This window comes from Bombina bombina, chromosome 9, assembly GCF_027579735.1.
Source record: "Bombina bombina isolate aBomBom1 chromosome 9, aBomBom1.pri, whole genome shotgun sequence".
NCBI classification, from domain to species: domain Eukaryota; kingdom Metazoa; phylum Chordata; class Amphibia; order Anura; family Bombinatoridae; genus Bombina; species Bombina bombina.
The window spans coordinates 15,281,541-15,304,232 of record NC_069507.1 but is presented as its reverse complement, the minus strand read 5'-3'; the positions used below and the strand labels follow the sequence as shown (position 1 = coordinate 15,304,232).

Here is a 22,692-nt window from a genome sequence, read left to right as displayed (position 1 = left end):
GTCAGGTAGTGCTTACTGTGCCAGGGGTCTGTGTGTACCCTCTTGTGCCCAGTGCAGGCACAGTACTAACCATGAGGTCTGCTCGGTTTGTCAGGTAGTGCTTACTGTGCCAGGGGTCTGTGTGTACCCTCTTGTGCCCAGTACAGGCACAGTACTAACCATGAGGTCTGCTCGGTTTGTCAGGTAGTGCTTACTGTGCTAGGGGTCTGTGTGTACCCTCTTGTGCCCAGTGCAGGCACAGTACTAACCATGAGGTCTGGTTGGTTTGTTTGTCAGATAGTGCTTACTGTGCCAGGGGTCTGTGTGTACCCTCTTGTGCCCAGTGCAGGCACAGTATAGACCATGAGGTCTGCTCGGTTTGTCAGGTAGTGCTTACTGTGCCAGGGGTCTGTGTGTACTCTCTTGTGCCCAGTGCAGGCACAGTACAAACCATGAGGTCTGCTCGGTTTGTTTGTCAGGTAGTGCTTACTGTGCCAGGGGTCTGTGTACCTCTTGTTCCCAGTGCAGGCACAGTACTAACCATGAGGACTGCTCGGTTTGTCAGGTAGTGCTTACTGTGCCAGGGGTCTGTGTGTACCTTCTTGTGCTCAGTGCAGTCACAGCACTAACCATGAGGTCTGCTCGGTTTGTTTGTCAGGTAGTGCTTACTGTGCCAGGGGTCTGTGTGTACCCTCTTGTGCCCAGTGTAGGCACAGTACTAACCATGAGGACTGGTTTGTTTGTCAGGTAGTGCTTACTGTGCCAGGGGTCTGTGTGTACCCTCTTGTGCCCAGTGCAGGCACAGTACTAACCATGAGGTCTGCTCGGTTTGTTTGTCAGGTAGTGCTTACTGTGCCAGGGGTCTGTGTGTACCCTCTTGTGCCCAGTGCAGGCAAAGTATAGACCATGAGGTCTGCTCGGTTTGTCAGGTAGTGCTTACTGTGCCAGGGTTCTGTGTGTACCCTTTGTGCCCAGTGCAGGCACAGTACTGACCATAAGGTCTGCTCGGTTTGTTTGTCAGATAGTGCTTACTGTGCCAAGGGTCTGTGTGTACCTCTTGTGCTCAGTGCAGGCACAGTACTAACCATGAGGTCTGGTTGGTTTGTTTGTCAGGTAGTGCTTACTGTGCCAGGGGTCTGTGCAGGCACAGTACTAACCATGAGGATTGCTCGGTTTGTCAGGTAGTGCTTACTGTGCCAGGGGTCTGTGTGTACCCTCTTGTGCCCAGTGCAGGCACAGTACTGACCATGAGGTCTGCTCGGTTTGTCAGGTAGTGCTTACTGTGCCAGGGGTCTGTGTGTACCCTCTTGTGCCCAGTGCAGGCACAGTACTGACCATGAGGTCTGCTCGGTTTGTCAGGTAGTGCTTACTGTGCCAGGGGTCTGTGTGTACCCTCTTGTGCCCAGTGCAGGCACAGTACTAACCATGAGGTCTGCTCGGTTTGTTTGTCAGGTAGTGCTTACTGTGCCAGGGGTCTGTGTGTACCTCTTGTGCTCAGTGCAGGCACAGTACTAACCATGAGGTCTGCTCGGTTTGTCAGGTAGTGCTTACTGTGCCAGGGGTCTGTGTGTACCCTCTTGTGCCCAGTGCAGGCACAGTACTAACCATGAGGTCTGCTCGGTTTGTTTGTCAGGTAGTGCTTACTGTGCCAGGGGTCTGTGTGTACCCTCTTGTGCTCAGTGCAGGCACAGTACTAACCATGAGGTCTGCTCGGTTTCTCAGGTAGTGCTTACTGTGCCAGGGTTCTGTGTGTACCCTCTTGTGCCCAGTGCAGGCACAGTACTGACCATAAGGTCTGCTCGATTTGTTTGTCAGGTAGTGCTTACTGTGCCTGGGGTCTGTGTGTACCTCTTGTGCCCAGTGCAGGCACAGTACTAACCATGAGGTCTGCTCGGTGTGTTTGTCAGGTAGTGCTTACTGTGCCAGGGGTCTGTGTGTACCTCTTGTGCTCAGTGCAGGCACAGTACTAACCATCAGGTCTGCTCGGTTTGTTTGTCAGGTAGTGCTTACTGTGCCAGGGTTCTGTGTGTACCCTCTTGTGCCCAGTGCAGGCACAGTACTAACCATAAGGTCTGGTTGGTTTGTTTGTCAGGTAGTGCTTACTGTGCCAGGGGTCTGTGTGTACCTCTTGTGCCCAGTGCATGCACAGTACTAACCATGAGGTCTGGTTGGTTTGTTTGTCAGGTAGTGCTTACTGTGCCAGGGGTCTGTGTGTACCCTCTTGGGCTCAGTGCAGGCACAGTACTAACCATGAGGTCTGGTTGGTTTGTTTGTCAGGTAGTGCTTACTGTGCCAGGGGTCTGTGTGTACCCTCTTGTGCCCAGTGCAGGTACAGTACTAACCATGAGGTCTGCTCGGTTTGTTTGTCAGGTAGTGCTTACTGTGCCAGGGGTCTGTGTACCTCTTGTTCCCAGTGCAGGCACAGTACTAACCATGAGGACTGCTTGGTTTGTCAGGTAGTGCTTACTGTGCCAGGTGTCTGTGTGTACCCTCTTGTGCTCAGTGCAGTCACAGTACTAACCATGAGGTCTGCTCGGTTTGTTTGTCAGGTAGTGCTTACTGTGCCAGGGGTCTGTGTGTACCCTCTTGTGCCCAGTGTAGGCACAGTACTAACCATGAGGACTGGTTTGTTTGTCAGGTAGTGCTTACTGTGCCAGGGGTCTGTGTGTACCCTCTTGTGCCCAGTGCAGGCACAGTACTAACCATGAGGTCTGCTCAGTTTGTTTCTCAGGTAGTGCTTACTGTGCCAGGGGTCTGTGTGTACCCTCTTGTGCCCAGTGCAGGCAAAGTAAAGACCATGAGGTCTGCTCGGTTTGTCAGGTAGTGCTTACTGTGCCAGGGTTCTGTGTGTACCCTCTTGTGCCCAGTGCAGGCACAGTACTGACCATAAGGTCTGCTCGGTTTGTTTGTCAGGTAGTGCTTACTGTGCCAAGGGTCTGTGTGTACCTCTTGTGCTCAGTGCAGGCACAGTACTAACCATGAGGTCTGGTTGGTTTGTTTGTCAGGTAGTGCTTACTGTGCCAGGGGTCTGTGCAGGCACAGTACTAACCATGAGGATTGCTCGGTTTGTCAGGTAGTGCTTACTGTGCCAGGGTTCTGTGTGTACCCTCTTGTGCCCAGTGCAGGCACAGTACTGACCATAAGGTCTGCTCGGTTTGTTTGTCAGGTAGTGCTTACTGTGCCAAGGGTCTGTGTGTACCTCTTGTGCTCAGTGCAGGCACAGTACTAACCATGAGGTCTGGTTGGTTTGTTTCTCAGGTAGTGCTTACTGTGCCAGGGGTCTGTGTGTACCCTCTTGTGCCCAGTGCAGGCAAAGTATAGACCATGAGGTCTGCTCGGTTTGTCAGGTAGTGCTTACTGTGCCAGGGTTCTGTGTGTACCCTCTTGTGCCCAGTGCATGCACAGTACTGACCATGAGGTCTGCTCGGTTTGTTTGTCAGGTAGTGCTTACTGTGCCAAGGGTCTGTGTGTACCCTCTTGTGCCCTGTGCAGGCACAGTACTAACCATGAGGTCTGCTCGGTTTGTTTGTCAGGTAGTGCTTACTGTGCCAGGGGTCTGTGTGTACCTCTTGTGCTCAGTGCAGGCACAGTACTAACCATGAGGTCTGCTCGGTTTGTCAGGTAGTGCTTACTGTGCCAGGGGTCTGTGTGTACACTCTTGTGCCCAGTGCAGGCACAGTACTGACCATGAGGTCTGCTCGGTTTGTTTGTCAGGTAGTGCTTACTGTGCCAAGGGTCTGTGTGTACCCTCTTGTGCCCAGTGCAGGCACAGTACTAACCATGAGGTCTGCTCGGTTTGTTTGTCAGGTAGTGCTTACTGTGCCAGGGGTCTGTGTGTACCTCTTGTGCTCAGTGCAGGCACAGTACTAACCATGAGGTCTGCTCGGTTTGTCAGGTAGTGCTTACTGTGCCAGGGGTCTGTGTGTACACTCTTGTGCCCAGTGCAGGCACAGTACTAACCATGAGGTCTGCTCTGTTTGTTTGTCAGGTAGTGCTTACTGTGCCAGGGGTCTGTGTGTACCTCTTGTGCTCAGTGCAGGCACAGTACTGACCATGAGGTCTGCTCGGTTTGTCAGGTAGTGCTTACTGTGCCAGGGGTCTGTGTGTACCCTCTTGTGCTCAGTGCAGTCACAGTACTAACCATGAGGTCTGCTCGGTTTGTCAGGTAGTGCTTACTGTGCCAGGGTTCTGTGTGTACCCTCTTGTGCCCAGTGCAGGCACAGTACTGACCATAAGGTCTGGTTGGTTTGTTTGTCAGGTAGTGCTTACTGTGCCAGGGGTCTGTGTGTACCATCTTGTGCCCAGTGCAGGCACAGTACTGACCATAAGGTCTGGTTGGTTTGTTTGTCAGGTAGTGCTTACTGTGCCAGGGGTCTGTGTGTACCCTCTTGTGCCCAGTGCAGGCACAGTACTAACCATGAGGACTGCTCGGTTTGTCAGGTAGTGCTTACTGTGCCAGGGGTCTGTGTGTACCCTCTTGTGCCCAGTGCAGGCACAGTACTAACCATGAGGACTGCTCGGTTTGTCAGGTAGTGCTTACTGTGCCAGGGGTCTGTGTGTACCCTCTTGTGCTCAGTGCAGGCACAGTACTAACCATGAGGTCTGCTCGGTTTGTCAGGTAGTGCTTACTGTGCCAGGGGTCTGTGTGTACCCTCTTGTGCCCAGTGCAGGCACAGTACTAACCATGAGGTCTGCTCGGTTTGTCAGGTAGTGCTTACTGTGCCAGGGGTCTGTGTGTACCCTCTTGTGCCCAGTGCAGGCACAGTACTAACCATGAGGACTGCTCGGTTTGTCAGGTAGTGCTTACTGTGCCAGGGGTCTGTGTGTTGAGATGTTGTTTATTTAGATATTGTTTCCTGTTTTAGCTTCAGCCTGAAGCAGAATATTCTTTATTCTCAAACAGTAAACTTTTTTTTTAATTGTTTTTGTTTTATTGTTTTTAATTACAAAAAGTTTAATTCTGTCTAATATGTTCCCATCTTAATGGGACACTGAACCCAATTTTTTTCTTTCGTGATTCAGATAGAGCAGCAATTTTAAGTAACTTTCTAATTTACTCCTATTATCAATTTTTCTTCATTCACTTGCTATCTTTATTTGAAAAAAGGCATCTAAGCTTTTTTTTGTTTGTTTCAGTACTCTGGACAGCACTTTTTTATTGGTTGATGAATTTATCCACCAATCAGCAAGAATAACCCAGGTTATTCACCAAAAATGGGCCGGCATCTAAACTTACATTCTTGCATTTCAAATAAAGATACCAAGAGAAGGAAGAAAATTTGACAATAGGAGTAAATTAGAAGGTTGCTTAAAATTGCTGCTCTATCTGAATCACAAAAGAAAAAAATTGGGTTCAGTGTCCATTTAACCACTGTTGTGAGGTACCCAGCACTGTGTATGAAAGGCCACACACACACACATAAAATTCTCCAAATGCAGAATTCCAAAATCCAAACTTATTCTTAAACCCAATCTTTTTAATTAATTATTTTTTTTAAATAAAATGATCAAAAAGTACTATTTCTACCTGACTGTAAATATTTGGTTTGGTTTTTTGTGTGTTCTAAATGCAAATATTACCTTTCTGATTACGGTACTGTACTTCTTTCTGAGGGTGCTATATATACAAACGTATTTAAAAACTACCTTTAGGTTATATGTATATGCTGTAAATATTACCTAAATGACACAAGATGTTTACACTTGGTCCCATCCCCTTCCAAACTGTCCCATTTTACAGATGCAAATATTCCAAAATCCAAACTATTAATAAACCCAAACCTTTTCCAACCATAAGCAGTTTGGATAAAGGGTTTTCTATATATAAATTCCTTATAGGATGAGTTGTTATCCTATAAATTAATATCAAAATTAAATTCTTAGGGGCCGATTTATTATGGCTTGAATGGGGCCAAATATCCCTGTTTCTGCACGAGCATTTAGGCTCGCCGGAAACAGGACTTAAGAAGCAGCGGTCTTAAGACCGCTGCTCCTTAAATCGTCCGCTGCCTCTGAGGCTGCGGACATTAATCCACCCAATCGTGTATGATCGGGTTGATTGACACCCCCTGCTAGCGGCCGATTGGCCGCGAATCTACAGGGGTTGGCATTGCACAAGCAGTTCACCAGAACTGCTTGTGCAATGTTAAATGCTGACAGCGTATGCTGTCGGCATTCAGCGATGTCCGCCAGCCATTGATAAATCGGCCCCCTAGTCTTGTCCTATAGCTTTAGTTGCCGTACTTTCTATTAAAACATTGGCTGCCTTAAAGTTGCACCCTTCTTTGGAAGCCAAAGGGTTAATCCTGTATTGTATTGCAGTGCTGCAGTTCTCTGCATGAAATAGGAGCTGGTGCAACTGGAGGAAGTAACGAGTATCTTGCAGGGTTGCACAGGATGTGTTTAGAGCTCTCGCACATGCAAATAACAGAGCTACTTGTTTGTTCAGGTGCACACAGACCATAATAAAGCAGATGCTGTTTGCTCATCCCACCCAGGGAATCTCCATCTGGACATTTACTTGTAAGTAGCAAACACTGGGTCATATATACATGTGATGTGCGTATAAGGCTATGTGCATGCACAGCAAGACCTCACCTACTGACAGACGGCTTTGTAGAGAAGTTACAACCAACTTTATGTTTATCTCTATGCTTATGGTACCGATTGCCAGAATATATAAATACAAACAAGTAAAATACAACTAAATATCAACAAGAATATATGTATATATATATATATATATATTCAGGGAACTAGAGAGAACTGTACAACGTGTCTCTTCCTTTAGCTATTGGGGTGTAACGTGTCTCTTCCTTTAGCTATTGGGGTGTAACGTGTCTCTTCCTTTAGCTATTGGGGTGTAACGTGTCTCTTCCTTTAGCTATTGGGGTGTAACATGTCTCTTCCTTTAGCTATTGGGGTGTAACGTGTCTCTTCCTTTAGCTGTTGGGGTGTAACGTGTCTCTTCCTTTAGCTATTGGGGTGTAACGTGTCTCTTCCTTAAGCTGTTGGGGTGTAATGTCTCTTCCTTTAGCTATTGGGGTGTAACGTGTCTCTTCCTTTAACTATTGGGGTGTAACGTGTCTCTTCCTTTAGCTGTTGGGGTGTAACGTGTCTCTTACTTAAGCTGTTGGGGTGTAACGTCTCTTCCTTTAGCTATTGGGGTGTAACGTGTCTCTTCCTTTAGCTATTGGGGTGTAACGTGTCTCTTCCTTTAGCTGTTGGGGTGTAACGTGTCTCTTCCTTTAGCTATTGGGGTGTAACGTGTCTCTTCCTTTAGCTGTTGGGGTGTAACATGTCTCTTCCTTTAGCTATTGGGGTGCAACGTGTCTCTTCCTTTAGCTATTGGGGTGTAACGTGTCTCTTCCTTTAGCTATTGGGGTGTAACGTGTCTCTTCCTTTAGCTATTGGGGTGTAACGTGTCTCTTCCTTTAGCTATTGGGGTGTAACGTGTCTCTTCCTTTAGCTGTTGGGGTGTAACATGTCTCTTCCTTTAGCTATTGGGGTGCAACGTGTCTCTTCCTTTAGCTATTGGGGTGTAACGTGTCTCTTCCTTTAGCTATTGGGGTGTAACGTGTCTCTTCCTTCAGCTGTTGGGGTGTAACTTGTCTCTTCCTTTAGCTGTTGGGGTGTAATGTGTATCACAGCTTTGCTATTGGGGTGTAACGTGTCTCTTCCTTTAGTTATTGGGGTGTAACGTGTCTCTTCCTTAAGCTGTTGGGGTGTAACGTCTCTTCCTTTTAGTTATTGGGGTGTAACGTCTCTTCCTTTAGCTATTGGGGTGTAACGTGTCTCTTACTTAAGCTGTTGGGGTGTAACGTGTCTCTTCCTTTAGCTATTGGGGTGTAACGTGTCTCTTCCTTCAGCTGTTGGGGTGTAACTTGTCTCTTCCTTTAGCTGTTGGGGTGTAATGTGTATCACAGCTTTGCTATTGGGGTGTAACGTGTCTGTTCCTTTAGCTGTTGGGGTATAACGTGTATCACAGCTTTGCTATTGGGGTGTAACGTGTCTCTTCCTTTAGCTATTGGGGTGCAACGTGTCTCTTCCTTTAGCTATTGGGGTGCAACATGTCTCTTCCTTTAGCTATTGGGGTGCAACGTGTCTCTTCCTTTAGCTATTGGGGTGCAACGTGTCTCTTCCTTTAGCTATTGGGGTGCAACGTGTCTCTTCCTTTAGCTATTGGGGTGCAACGTGTCTCTTTAGCTATTGGGGTGCAACGTGTCTCTTCCTTAAGCTGTTGGGGTGTAACGTGTCTCTTCCTTTAACTATTGGGGTGTAACGTGTCTCTTCCTTTAGCTGTTGGGGTATAACGTGTCTCTTCCTTTAGCTGTTGGGGTGTAACGTGTCTCTTCCTTTAGCTATTGGGGTGTAACGTGTCTCTTCCTTTAGCTATTGGGGTGTAACGTGTCTCTTCCTTTAGCTGTTGGGGTATAACGTGTATCACAGCTTTGCTATTGGGGTATAACGTGTCTCTTCCTTCAGCTGTTGGGGTGTAACGTGTATCACAGCTTTGCTATTGGGGTGTAACGTGTGTCTTCCTTTAGCTATTGGGGTGTAACGTGTCTCTTCCTTCAGCTATTGGGGTGTAACGTGTCTTTTCCTATAGCTATTGGGGTGTAACGTGTCTCTTCCTCCTTCAGCTATTGGGGTGTAACGTTTCTCTTCCTTTAGCTGTTGGGGTGTAACGTGTCTCTTCCTTTAGCTGTTGGGGTGTAACGTGTCTCTTCCTTTAGCTGTTGGGGTGTAACGTGTCTTTTCCTATATCTGTTGGGGTGTAACGTGTGTCTCTTCCTCCTTCAGCTATTGGGGTGTAACGTGTCTCTTCCTTTAGCTGTTGGGGTGTAACATGTCTTTTCCTATATCTGTTGGGGTGTAACGTGTCTCTTCCTTTAGCTGTTGGGGTGTAACATGTCTTTTCCTATAGCTGTTGGGGTGTAACATGTCTTTTCCTATAGCTATTGGGGTGTAACGTGTCTCTTCCTCCTTCAGCTATTGGGGTGTAACGTTTCTCTTCCTTTAGCTGTTGGGGTGTAACGTGTCTCTTCCTTTAGCTGTTGGGGTGTAACGTGTCTCTTCCTTTAGCTGTTGGGGTGTAACGTGTCTCTTCCTTTAGCTGTTGGGGTGTAACGTGTCTCTTCCTTTAGCTGTTGGGGTGTAACATGTCTTTTCCTATATCTGTTGGGGTGTAACGTGTGTCTCTTCCTCCTTCAGCTATTGGGGTGTAACGTGTCTCTTCCTCCTTCAGCTATTGGGGTGTAACGTTTCTCTTCCTTTAGCTGTTGGGGTGTAACGTGTCTCTTCCTTTAGCTGTTGGGGTGTAACGTGTCTCTTCCTTTAGCTGTTGGGGTGTAACATGTCTTTTCCTATAGCTGTTGGGGTGTAACGTGTGTCTCTTCCTCCTTCAGCTATTGGGGTGTAACGTGTCTCTTCCTTTAGCTGTTGGGGTGTAACGTGTATCACAGCTTTGCTATTGGGAAGGTTACACTGCAGCTGCTTGTCTGTAAATCCCGTAAGATCATGTGGGACGTTTGGTTTGTTTGGAACAATAAGAGATATTTGTTGGTGGAGCAAGCGATCAAAACCCTTGGTACTGAGTTTTGTGACCTAAACACGGATACGCAGCAGAGCAGTTGGGTCAGAACCCTGAGGAGAGTAATTTTCTAGGGATACAGCAGTGTGCGGAGTATTATTTATATGTCAGCTTTTGGTGTCTTTACATCAGCCATTTACTTTACAGAATAACAGTAAAAAAGAAAATGCTGTAATTAGTGCATGTTGTTTGTATAGAACTGTGTGTTTAACCATTGCATGTGTGTTAAGCACATAGTTAAAGTCCGCTCCAGAGCAGCAGTGCACTACTGGGAGATAGCTGAGCACATCAGGTGAGCCAATAACAGCATAGCTAGATATGATGATCTAAGGGATAAAAGGAGAAAAAAGGCAAATTTGATAATGAAGTGAATTTGACTAAAATTGCTGCACTAGTTTCATCCCGCTCAAATTTGTCTTCATGATCCAAATGGAACAAATGTTAAATGGCTTTTCAGTTTACATTTATTTTCAAATTTGCCCCATTTCCTGTGTTAACTCGGACTTGGAATTGCACATGTCCCTTACCCTGCTACATACTTGTCGCTAACTCTGCTACATACCTGTCCCTAACCCTGCTACATACCCTTCCCTAACCCTGCTACATACCCTTCCCTAACCCTGCTACATACCCTTCCCTAACCCTGCTACATACCCGTCCCTAACCCTGCTACATACCCGTCCCTAACCCTGTTACATATCAGTCCCTAACCCTGCTACATACCCGTCCCTTACCCTGCTACCCTCCACGTCCCTTACCCTGCTACATACCCGTCCCTTACCCTGCTACATACCCGTCCCTAACCATGCTACATACCTGTCCCTAACCCTGCTACATACCCTTCCATAACCCTGCTACATACCCATCCCTAACCCTGCTAACTTTTCTTAGCAGAGGTGATAAGATAACATACTGCAAAACAGTGGATATTTGCTAATACGATTGTTACCAACTGTGTCTGCTGCTGTAACACGTCCAAATTGGCTCCTCCAAATAGGGAAAGAGGTGGTTGTTGTTTAACCATTGAAAAGGAATTGCATCAAACGTGATATTAATGTATTCAGAAAGCTTTCCCACTTGGCTGGTATACAAATTTTTTATAACAATAAAATACAACTTAAGGTTACTGTTACAGTTAGATGTTGTGTTAATCACACAAGTTAATAAATTCACGTGCTGTTACTTTAGGAGCTGTTTGCCAGGCGCTGAAGATGCTGGGACGTGTTGCGCGCAGGCCGGTCACATCCCTATGTATAAGGCACTACTCATCATACGTAAGGCACACCAGGTAAGTACAGCTACAGTTTTCAGGCTAGGACACAATACTGACTTTAACTGGCAGCAGAGAGATGTCAGTCATCACATAGGGATCGCTGGTTACACACAGTGACCAGAGACAAGCAGAGGGTGAGTTTACCCATCAGCTGAGACTTGCTTTTTGTTAAGGCTGTGACACACTGCAAGCGATGCGGCGCGAGGCGAAGCAGCTGCTTGGCTCCGCGTCGCATCGCTTCTGAAGTTCAAATATTTCATCTCTGAGCGCTCAGCTACGCGACCTGACGCAGAAGAGTGCTCAGAGATGAAAAGGCAGGACACACTGAGCGCACACAGCCGCATGTACACGCTGCGCGCCGCTCCGCTTGCAGTGTGTCACAGCCTTTAGTATGAAGTAAGCCCGTGCAGTGGTGCAACTAGAGCTGCCTGCGGGGGAGACAGCAATGAGGCCTTGTGGGAGAATTTACAGCGCCACTGTCACGGCTAAACATTCTCCCTTTAAAGCCAATAGAATTCAAAATACAAATTTGTTAGTATGTTTCCATTTACGTCTGATTTTTATATATTAATGTTTATATAATCTCAGAAAAGATAAATACATTTGTATAACCATATGGAAAAGACAAAAAAGAATATAGCTTATGTGCCAGAGCACACTATAGTACATAGTACAATATAGTACTCAGTGTATAGTATATAGATATGTGTATAGTATATAGTACAATATAGTATATAGGTATGTGTATAGTATATAGTACAATATAGTATATAGGTATGTGTATAGTATATAGTACAATATAGTATATAGGTATGTGTATAGTATATAGTACAATATAGTATATAGGTATGTGTATAGTATATAGTACAATATAGTACTCAGTGTATAGTATATAGGTATGTGTATAGTATATAGTACAATATAGTACTCAGTGTATAGTATATAGGTATGTGTATAGTATATAGTACAATATAGTATATAGGTATGTGTATAGTATATAGTACAATATAGTACTCAGTGTATAGTATATAGGTATGTGTATAGTATATAGTACAATATAGTATATAGGTATGTGTATAGTATATAGTACAATATAGTACTCAGTGTATAGTATATAGGTATGTGTATAGTATATAGTACAATATAGTATATAGGTATGTGTATAGTATATAGTACAATATAGTACTCAGTGTATAGTATATAGGTATGTGTATAGTATATAGTACAATATAGTATATAGGTATGTGTATAGTATATAGTACAATATAGTACTCAGTGTATAGTATATAGGTATGTGTATAGTATATAGTACGATATAGTACTCTGTGTGTATAGTTTATAGTACAATATAGTACTCTGTGTGTATAGTATATAGTACAATATAGTACTCAGTGTATAGTATATAGGTATGTGTATAGTATATAGTACGATATAGTACTCTGTGTGTATAGTATATAGTACAATATAGTACTTTGTGTGTATAGTATATAGTACAATATAGTACTCTGTGTGTATAGTATATAGTACAATATTGTACTCTGTGTGTATAGTATATAGTACTCAGTGTATAGTATATAGTACAATACAGTATAGTACGCTGTGTGTATAGTATATAGTACTCTGTGTGTATAGTATATAGTACAATATAGTACTCTGTGTATAGTATATAGTACAATATAGTACTCAGTGTATAGGATATAGTACAATATAGTACTCAGTGTATAGTATATAGGTATGTGTATAGTATATAGTACAATATAGTACTCAGTGTATAGTATATAGGTATGTGTATAGTATATAGTACGATATAGTACTCTGTGTGTATAGTTTATAGTACAATATAGTACCCTCTGTGTATAGTATATAGTACAATATAGTACTCTGTGTGTATAGTATATAGTACAATATAGTACTCTGTGTGTATAGTATATAGTACAATATAGTACTCTGTGTGTATAGTATATAGTACTCAGTGTATAGTATATAGTAAAATATAGTACTCAGTGTATAGTATATTCTTCCCTCTCTCTCTGCTTCACTAACCCCTATCCCATCTCATCTCTTTAACCAATTTCTCACTGCTGGCACATTTCCTGATACATTCAAGCATGCATCAATCATACCAATCCTAACACCTCCACGCCTTCTAACTATCGACCGGTCTCCTTACTTCCCTTTGCTTCAAAATTATTGGAACGACTGGTCTATAATCGGCTAACTCAGTTTCTCACAACAAACTCTTTACTTGATCCACTACAATCTGGTTTCCGCACTAAACACTCAACAGAAACTGCTCTAGCTACAGTAACAAATGAACTGTTATCAGCTAAAGCAAAAGGACACTACTCCTTACTAATACTTCTTGACCTGTCCGCTACTTTTGACACAGTCAACCATCCTATCCTCCTAAAAAAACTACATTAATTTGGCATCCGAGACACAGCCCTCTCCTGGTTTGCCTCTTATCTCTCAAACCGCTCGTTTTCAGTTTCCTTTAACAACGTATCTTGTGATCCTATGCCTCTCTCAGTTGGAGTACCGCAAGGCTCTGTCTTAGGTCCCTTGCTTTCTTCTGTTAAGTGTGATCAGTCCACGGGTCATCATTACTTCTGGGATATTACTCCTCCCCAACAGGAAGTGCAAGAGGATTCACCCAGCAGAGCTGCATATAGCTCCTCCCCTCTACGTCACTCCCAGTCATTCTCTTGCACCCAACGACTAGATAGGATGTGTGAGAGGACTATGGTGATTATACTTAGTTTTATATCTTCAATCAAAAGTTTGTTATTTTAAAATAGCACCGGAGTGTGTTATTATCTCTCTGGCAGAGTTTGAAGAAGAATCTACCAGAGTTTTTGTTATGATTTTAGCCGGAGTAGTTAAGATCATATTGCTGTTTCTCGGCCATCTGAGGAGAGGTAAACTTCAGATCAGGGGACAGCGGGCAGATGAATCTGCATAGAGGTATGTAGCAGTTTTTATTTTCTGACAATGGAATTGATGAGAAAATCCTGCCATACCGATATAATGTCATGTATGTATACTTTACACTTCAGTATTCTGGGGAATGGTACTTCACTAGAATTACACTGTAAGAAATACATAAAGCTGTTTAATAACTAGAGATTATGTTTAACGTTTTTGCTGGAATGTAAAATCGTTTTCATTTGCTGAGGTACTGAGTGAATAAATGTTTGGGCACTATTTTTCCACTTGGCAGTTGCTTAATCTGTTTTCTGACAGTTTCTGTTCTCCCTCACTGCTGTGTGTGAGGGGGAGGGGCCGTTTTTTGGCGCTTTTACTATGCATCAAATATTTCAGTCAGCAACTCATTGTATTCCCTGCATGATCCGGTTCATCTCTACAGAGCTCAGGGGTCTTCAAAACTTATTTTGAGGGAGGTAATTTCTCTCAGCAGAGCTGTGAAAATTATAGTTTGACTGAGATAAAAAACGTTTATTCTGTAATTTGTTTCCTGCTTTCAGAATTTGTTATCTTTGCTAATGGGATTAAACCTTTGCTAAAGTTGTGTTGTTTACAAGGATTGAGGCTATAACTGTTTCAATTTATTAATTTTCAACTGTCATAGATCTTCTGTGCTTCTTAAAGGCACAGTACGTTTTAATATTATTCTAATTGAATTGTATTTCCAAGTTGCAAGTTTATTTGCTAGTGTGTTAAACATGTCTGATTCAGAGGATGATACCTGTGTCATTTGTTGCAATGCCAAAGTGGAGCCCAATAGAAATTTATGTACTAACTGTATTGATGCTACTTTAAATAAAAATCAATCTGTACAAATTGAACAAATTTCACCAAACAACGAGGGGAGAGTTATGCCGACTAACTCGCCTCACGTGTCAGTACCTACATCTCCCGCTCAGAGGGAGGTGCGTGATATTGTAGCGCCGAGTACATCTGGGCGGCCATTACAAATCACATTACAGGATATGGCTACTGTTATGACTGAGGTTTTGGCTAAATTACCAGAACTAAGAGGTAAGCGTGATCACTCTGGGGTGAGAACAGAGTGCGCTGATAATATTAGGGCCATGTTAGACACTGCGTCACAGGTGGCAGAACATGAGGACGGAGAACTTCATTCTGTGGGTGACGGTTCTGATCCAAACAGACTGGATTCAGATATTTCAAATTTTAAATTTAAACTGGAAAACATCCGTGTATTACTAGGGGAGGTGTTAGCGGCTCTGAATGATTGTAACACAGTTGCAATACCAGAGAAAATGTGTAGGTTGGATAAATATTTTGCGGTACCGACGAGTACTGAGGTTTTTCCTATACCTAAGAGACTTACTGAAATTGTTACTAAGGAGTGGGATAGACCCGGTGTGCCGTTCTCACCCCCTCCGATATTTAGAAAAATGTTTCCAATAGACGCCACCACAAGGGACTTATGGCAAACGGTCCCTAAGGTGGAGGGAGCAGTTTCTACCTTAGCTAAGCGTACCACTATCCCGGTGGAGGATAGCTGTGCTTTTTCAGATCCAATGGATAAAAAGTTAGAGGGTTACCTTAAGAAAATGTTTGTTCAACAAGGTTTTATATTGCAACCCCTTGCATGCATTGCGCCGATCACGGCTGCAGCGGCATTCTGGATTGAGTCTCTGGAAGAGAACATTGGTTCAGCTACTCTGGACGACATTACGGACAGGCTTAGAGTCCTTAAACTAGCTAATTCATTCATTTCGGAGGCCGTAGTACATCTTACTAAACTTACGGCGAAGAATTCAGGATTCGCCATTCAGGCACGCAGGGCGCTGTGGCTAAAATCCTGGTCAGCTGATGTTACTTCTAAGTCTAAATTGCTTAATATACCTTTCAAAGGGCAGACCTTATTCGGGCCCGGGTTGAAAGAGATTATCGCTGACATTACAGGAGGTAAAGGCCATGCCCTGCCTCAGGACAAAGCCAAAGCCAAGACTAGACAGTCTAATTTTCGTTCCTTTCGTAATTTCAAAGCAGGAGCAGCATCAACTTCCTCTGCACCAAAACAGGAAGGAGCTGTTGCTCGCTACAGACAAGGCTGGAAACCTAACCAGTCCTGGAACAAGGGCAAGCAGACTAGGAAACCTGCTGCTGCCCCTAAAACAGCATGAATTGAGGGCCCCCGATCCGGGATCGGATCTAGTGGGGGGCAGACTTTCTCTCTTCGCCCAGGCTTGGGCAAGAGATGTTCAGGATCCCTGGGCGCTAGAGATAATATCTCAGGGATACCTTCTGGACTTCAAATACTCTCCTCCAAGAGAGAGATTTCATCTGTCAAGATTGTCAACAATCCAGACAAAGAAAGAGGCGTTTCTACGCTGCGTACAAGAGCTCTTGTTAATGGGAGTAATCCATCCAGTTCCACGATCAGAACAGGGACAGGGGTTTTACTCAAATCTGTTTGTGGTTCCCAAAAAAGAGGGAACTTTCAGACCAATCCTGGACTTAAAGATCCTAAACAAATTCCTAAGAGTTCCATCGTTCAAGATGGAGACTATTCGGACAATTTTACCTATGATCCAAGAAGGTCAGTACATGACCACTGTAGATTTAAAAGATGCTTACCTTCACATACCGATTCACAAAGATCATTTTCGGTACCTAAGGTTTGCCTTCCTAGACAGGCATTACCAGTTTGTGGCTCTTCCATTCGGATTGGCTACAGCTCTAAGAATCTTCACAAAGGTTCTGGGTGCTCTTCTGGCGGTACTAAGACCGCGGGGAATCTCGGTAGCTCCATACCTAGACGACATTCTGATACAAGCTTCAAGCTTTCAAACTGCCAAGTCTCATACAGAGTTAGTGCTGGCATTTCTAAGGTCACATGGATGGAAGGTGAACGAAAAGAAAAGTTCACTCGTTCCACTCACAAGAGTTCCCTTCCTGGGGACTCTTATAGATTCTGTAGAAATGAAGATTTACCTGACAGAGGACAGGCTAACAAGACTTCAAAGTGCTTGCCGCACCCTTCATTCCATTCAACACCCGTCAGTGGCTCAATGCATGGAGGTAATCGGCTTAATGGTAGCGGCAATGGACATAGTACCCTTTGCACGCTTACACCTCAGACCACTGCAACTGTGCATGCTAAGTCAGTGGAATGGGGATTACTCAGACTTATCCCCTTCTCTGAATCTGGATCAAGAGACCAGAAATTCTCTTCTATGGTGGCTTTCTCGGCCACATCTGTCCAGGGGGATGCCATTCAGCAGACCAGACTGGACAATTGTAACAACAGACGCCAGCCTTCTAGGTTGGGGTGCCGTCTGGAATTCTCTGAAGGCTCAGGGACAATGGAGTCAGGAGGAGAGTCTCCTGCCAATAAACATTCTGGAATTGAGAGCAGTTCTCAATGCCCTCCTGGCTTGGCCCCAGTTGACAACTCGGGGGTTCATCAGGTTTCAGTCGGACAACATCACGACTGTAGCTTACATCAACCATCAGGGAGGGACAAGAAGCTCCCTAGCTATGATGGAAGTATCAAAGATAATTCGCTGGGCAGAGTCTCACTCTTGCCGCCTGTCAGCAATCCACATCCCGGGAGTGGAGAACTGGGAGGCGGATTTCTTAAGTCGTCAGACTTTTCATCCGGGGGAGTGGGAACTTCATCCGGAGGTCTTTGCCCAAATACTTCGACGTTGGGGCAAACCAGAGATAGATCTCATGGCGTCTCGACAGAACGCCAAGCTTCCTCGTTACGGGTCCAGATCCAGGGATCCAGGAGCAGTCCTGATAGATGCTCTGACAGCACCTTGGGACTTCAGGATGGCTTACGTGTTTCCACCCTTCCCGTTGCTTCCTCGATTGATTGCCAGAATCAAACAAGAGAGAGCATCAGTGATTCTAATAGCTCCTGCGTGGCCACGCAGGACTTGGTATGCAGACCTGGTGGACATGTCATCCTGTCCACCTTGGTCTCTACCTCTGAAACAGGACCTTCTGATACAGGGTCCCTTCAAACATCAAAATCTAACTTCTCTGAAGCTGACTGCTTGGAAATTGAACGCTTGATTTTATCAAGACGTGGGTTTTCTGAGTCAGTTATTGATACCTTAATACAGGCTAGGAAACCTGTTACCAGAAAGATTTACCATAAGATATGGCATAAATACCTATATTGGTGTGAATCCAAAGGTTACTCTTGGAGTAAGGTTAGGATTCCTAGGATATTGTCTTTTCTACAAGAAGGTTTAGAAAAGGGTTTATCTGCTAGTTCTTTAAAGGGACAGATCTCAGCTCTGTCCATTCTGCTACACAAACGTCTGTCAGAAGTTCCTGACGTCCAGGCTTTTTGTCAGGCTTTGGCCAGGATTAAGCCTGTGTTTAAAACTGTTGCTCCACCATGGAGTTTAAACCTTGTTCTTAATGTTTTACAGGGCGTTCCGTTTGAACCCCTTCATTCCATTGATATAAAGTTGTTATCTTGGAAAGTTCTATTTTTAATGGCTATTTCCTCGGCTCGAAGAGTCTCTGAATTATCAGCCTTACATTGTGATTCTCCTTATTTGATTTTTCATTCGGATAAGGTAGTCCTGCGTACTAAACCTGGGTTCTTACCTAAGGTAGTTACTAACAGGAATATCAATCAAGAGATTGTTGTTCCTTCTTTATGCCCAAATCCTTCTTCAAAGAAGGAACGTCTACTGCACAACCTGGATGTAGTCCGTGCTCTAAAATTTTACTTACAGGCAACTAAGGAATTTCGACAAACGTCTTCTCTGTTTGTCATTTACTCTGGGCAGAGGAGAGGTCAAAAAGCTTCCGCTACCTCTCTTTCTTTTTGGCTTCGTAGCATAATTCGTTTAGCTTATGAGACTGCTGGACAGCAGCCTCCTGAAAGAATTACAGCTCATTCTACTAGAGCTGTGGCTTCCACTTGGGCCTTCAAGAATGAGGCCTCTGTTGAACAGATTTGCAAGGCTGCAACTTGGTCTTCGCTTCATACTTTTTCCAAATTTTACAAATTTGACACTTTTGCTTCATCGGAGGCTATTTTTGGGAGAAAGGTTCTTCAGGCAGTGGTTCCTTCTGTATAAAGAGCCTGCCTATCCCTCCCGTCATCCGTGTACTTTTGCTTTGGTATTGGTATCCCAGAAGTAATGATGACCCGTGGACTGATCACACTTAACAGAAGAAAACATAATTTATGCTTACCTGATAAATTCCTTTCTTCTGTAGTGTGATCAGTCCACGGCCCGCCCTGTTTTTAAGGCAGGTAAATATTTTTTAATTTATACTCCAGTCACCACTTCACCCTTGGCTTTTCCTTTCTCGTTGGTCCTTGGTCGAATGACTGGGAGTGACGTAGAGGGGAGGAGCTATATGCAGCTCTGCTGGGTGAATCCTCTTGCACTTCCTGTTGGGGAGGAGTAATATCCCAGAAGTAATGATGACCCGTGGACTGATCACACTACAGAAGAAAGGAATTTATCAGGTAAGCATAAATTATGTTTTTCTCTCTTTATACATCCTGCCTTGGAAAACTTATACCCTCCTTTGGATTCCAGTACCACCTATATGCTGATGATACCCAAATCTATCTTTCCTCTCCTGATATCTCTCCCTCTTTACTCAACCAGATTTCTGACTGCCTATCTGCAATTTTCTCTTGGATGTCTTCACACTACCTCTAACTCAATCTGTCCAAAACTGAGCTGCTTCTTATTCCCCCCTCTTCGAGACATCCAACACCTGACATTTCTCTGACGGTTGGAAACTCTATTCTCAACACCTCACCCCAGGTCCACTGTCTTGGGGTCACACTAGACTCAGAGCTCACATTCAACCCACATATACAAGCACTTACCAAATCTTGCCATTCACACTTACGCAACATTTCCAGAATTCGTTCCTTCCTTACTCAAAAAACTACAAAATACTTATTCATTCCCTCATCCTGTCACGCATTGATTATTGCACTCTACTCCTAAATGGCCTTCCAAAACACTGCCTCTCCTCCCTCCAATCTATTATGAATGCTTCTGCTAGACTCATCCACCTAAGTCGCCGATCTACATCAGCTGCTCCGCTCTGCCAGTCTCTACACTGGCTCCCCATACATTCCAAAATACAATTTAAAGTATTAACCCTAACTTACAAAGCAGTCAACAGTCTAACTCCCAACTATATTTCCTCTCTCATCGTGAAATATTCCCCATCCCGTCCTCTTCGATCACCCTCTGACCTACATCTCTCCACTCGTGTTATCTCTACGTCCCACTCCCGCCTCCAAGACTTCACACGTGCTGCTCCTGTCCTCTGGAACTCTCTACCCCGCTCCATTAGACTGTCTCCAACCTTGTATAGCTTCAGACGCTCCTTGAAAACTCACCTATTCAGAGAGGCTTACCATCACTCCTCCATCCCTCATCCGAACCAAACTAATACATGAACTGCCTGACTCACTGCTGCAACTACAACCGATGTAACAAGCTACCCCAACCTTATATCTCTGCACCCTAAACCTGTAGACTGTGAGTTCTCCGAAGCAGGGCCCTCTTCCTCCTGTACTAGATTTGTTTAGTTTTGTTATGTTTTGTATTTTATCACAAATCCTTGTCATTGTATACCGCTATTAATGTACTCAGCGCTACGGAATTTGGCGGCGCTATACATATAAATAATAATAATAATAATACAATATAGTACTCTGTGTGTATAGAATATAGTACTCTGTATAGTATATAGTACAATATAGTACTCTGTGTGTATAGTATATAGTACAATATAGTACTCTGTGTATAGTATAATATAGTACTCAGTATATAGTATAATATAGTACTTAGTGTATAGTATATAGTACAATATAGTACTCAGTTTGTATAGTATATAGTACAATATAGTACTCCGTGTATAGTATAATAGAGTACTTAGTATATAGTATAATATAGTACTTAGTGTATAGTATATAGTACAATATAGTACTCTGTGTGTATAGTATATAGTACAATATAGTACTCAGTGTATAGTATAATAGAGTACTTAGTATATAGTATAATATAGTACTTAGTGTATAGTATATAGTACAATATAGTACTCAGTGTATAGTATAATAGAGTACTTAGTATATAGTATAATATAATACTTAGTGTATAGTATATAGTACAATATAGTACTCTGTGTGTATAGTATATAGTACAATATAGTACTCTGTGTGTATAGTATATAGTACAATATAGTACTCTGTGTATAGTATATAGTACAATATAGTACTCAGTTTGTATAGTATATAGTACAATATAGTACTCAGTGTATAGTATAATATAGTACTCAGTATATAGTATAATATAGTACTCAGTATATAGTATAATATAGTACTTAGTGTATAGTATATAGTACAATATAGTACTCTGTGTGTATAGTATATAGTACAATATAGTACTCAGTGTATAGTATAATATAGTACTTAGTGTATAGTGTATAGTATATAGTATATAGTACAATATAGTACTCTGTGTGTATAGAATATAGTACAATATAGTACTCAGTGTATAGTATAATATAGTACTTAGTGTATAGTATATAGTACAATATAGTACTCTGTGTGTATAGTATATAGTACAATATAGTACTCAGTGTATAGTATAATATAGTACTCAGTATATAGTATAATATAGTAGTTAGTGTATAGTATATAGTACAATATAGTACTCTGTGTGTATAGTATATAGTACAATATAGTACTCTGTGTATAGTATAATATAGTACTCAGTATATAGTATAATATAGTACTTAGTGTATAGTATATAGTACAATATAGTACTCAGTTTGTATAGTATATAGTACAATATAGTACTCAGTGTATAGTATAATAGAGTACTTAGTATATAGTATAATATAGTACTTAGTGTATAGTATATAGTACAATATAGTACTCAGTGCATAGTATAATAGAGTACTTAGTATATAGTATAATATAATACTTAGTGTATAGTATATAGTACAATATAGTTCTCTGTGTGTATAGTATATAGTACAATATAGTACTCAGTGTATAGTATATAGTACAATATAGTACTCAGTTTGTATAGTATATAGTACAATATAGTACTCAGTTTGTATAGTATATAGTACAATATAGTACTCAGTATATAGTATAATATAGTACTCAGTATATAGTATAATATAGTACTTAGTGTATAGTATATAGTACAATATAGTACTCTGTGTGTATAGTATATAGTACAATATAGTACTCAGTGTATAGTATAATATAGTACTTAGTGTATAGTATATAGTATAATATAGTACTTAGTGTATAGTATATAGTACAATATAGTACTCTGTGTGTATATAATATAGTACAATATAGTACTCAGTGTATAGTATAATATAGTACTTAGTGTATAGTATATAGTACAATATAGTACTCTGTGTGTATAGTATATAGTACAATATAGTACTCAGTGTATAGTATAATATAGTACTCAGTATATAGTATAATATAGTACTCAGTGTATAGTATAATATAGTACTTAGTGTATAGTATATAGTACAATATAGTACTGTGTGTGTATAGTATATAGTACAATATAGTACTCAGTATATAGTATAATATAGTACTTAGTGTATAGTATATAGTACAATATAACATAAAAGGTACTTTATTGTATTGCCAGTGCAGTAGAGTGTCACATATAGGCACGTTTGCTGCTGTTTGTGTCACTGATTGGATTAAATAACAGAATCGGAACAGCTCACTCACTGTTCAGTTCCAGGTTTCCAGTTCCACCTCTCACTTTACGCCTGGCATCATTCCGTTAGGAAATCTGGAGAAATAGTTCTTCTCAGTCATTTTGTACGTTTTCTGGCATTTTTAGCCACAATTACAGCTTGTGCGGGT

The 22,692-nt window shown here is 42.6% G+C and overlaps 1 protein-coding gene across 4 annotated transcripts in view; it reads left to right on the top strand.

The window, feature by feature from the left end:
* NUDT13 (nudix hydrolase 13) overlaps window positions 1-22,692 on the top strand; it is a 134,124-nt gene that overhangs the window by 18,213 nt on the left and 93,219 nt on the right. For 2 of the 4 annotated variants that reach the window (XM_053691906.1, XM_053691909.1), the window contains exon 2: window positions 10,760-10,859. In XM_053691906.1, the coding sequence (XP_053547881.1) occupies window positions 10,760-10,859 (100 nt within the window). Of the gene's footprint in view, window positions 1-6,300; window positions 6,502-10,759; window positions 10,860-22,692 lie in introns of all 4 variants that reach the window. The other 2 variants (XM_053691907.1, XM_053691908.1) reach the window with 2 other exon arrangements.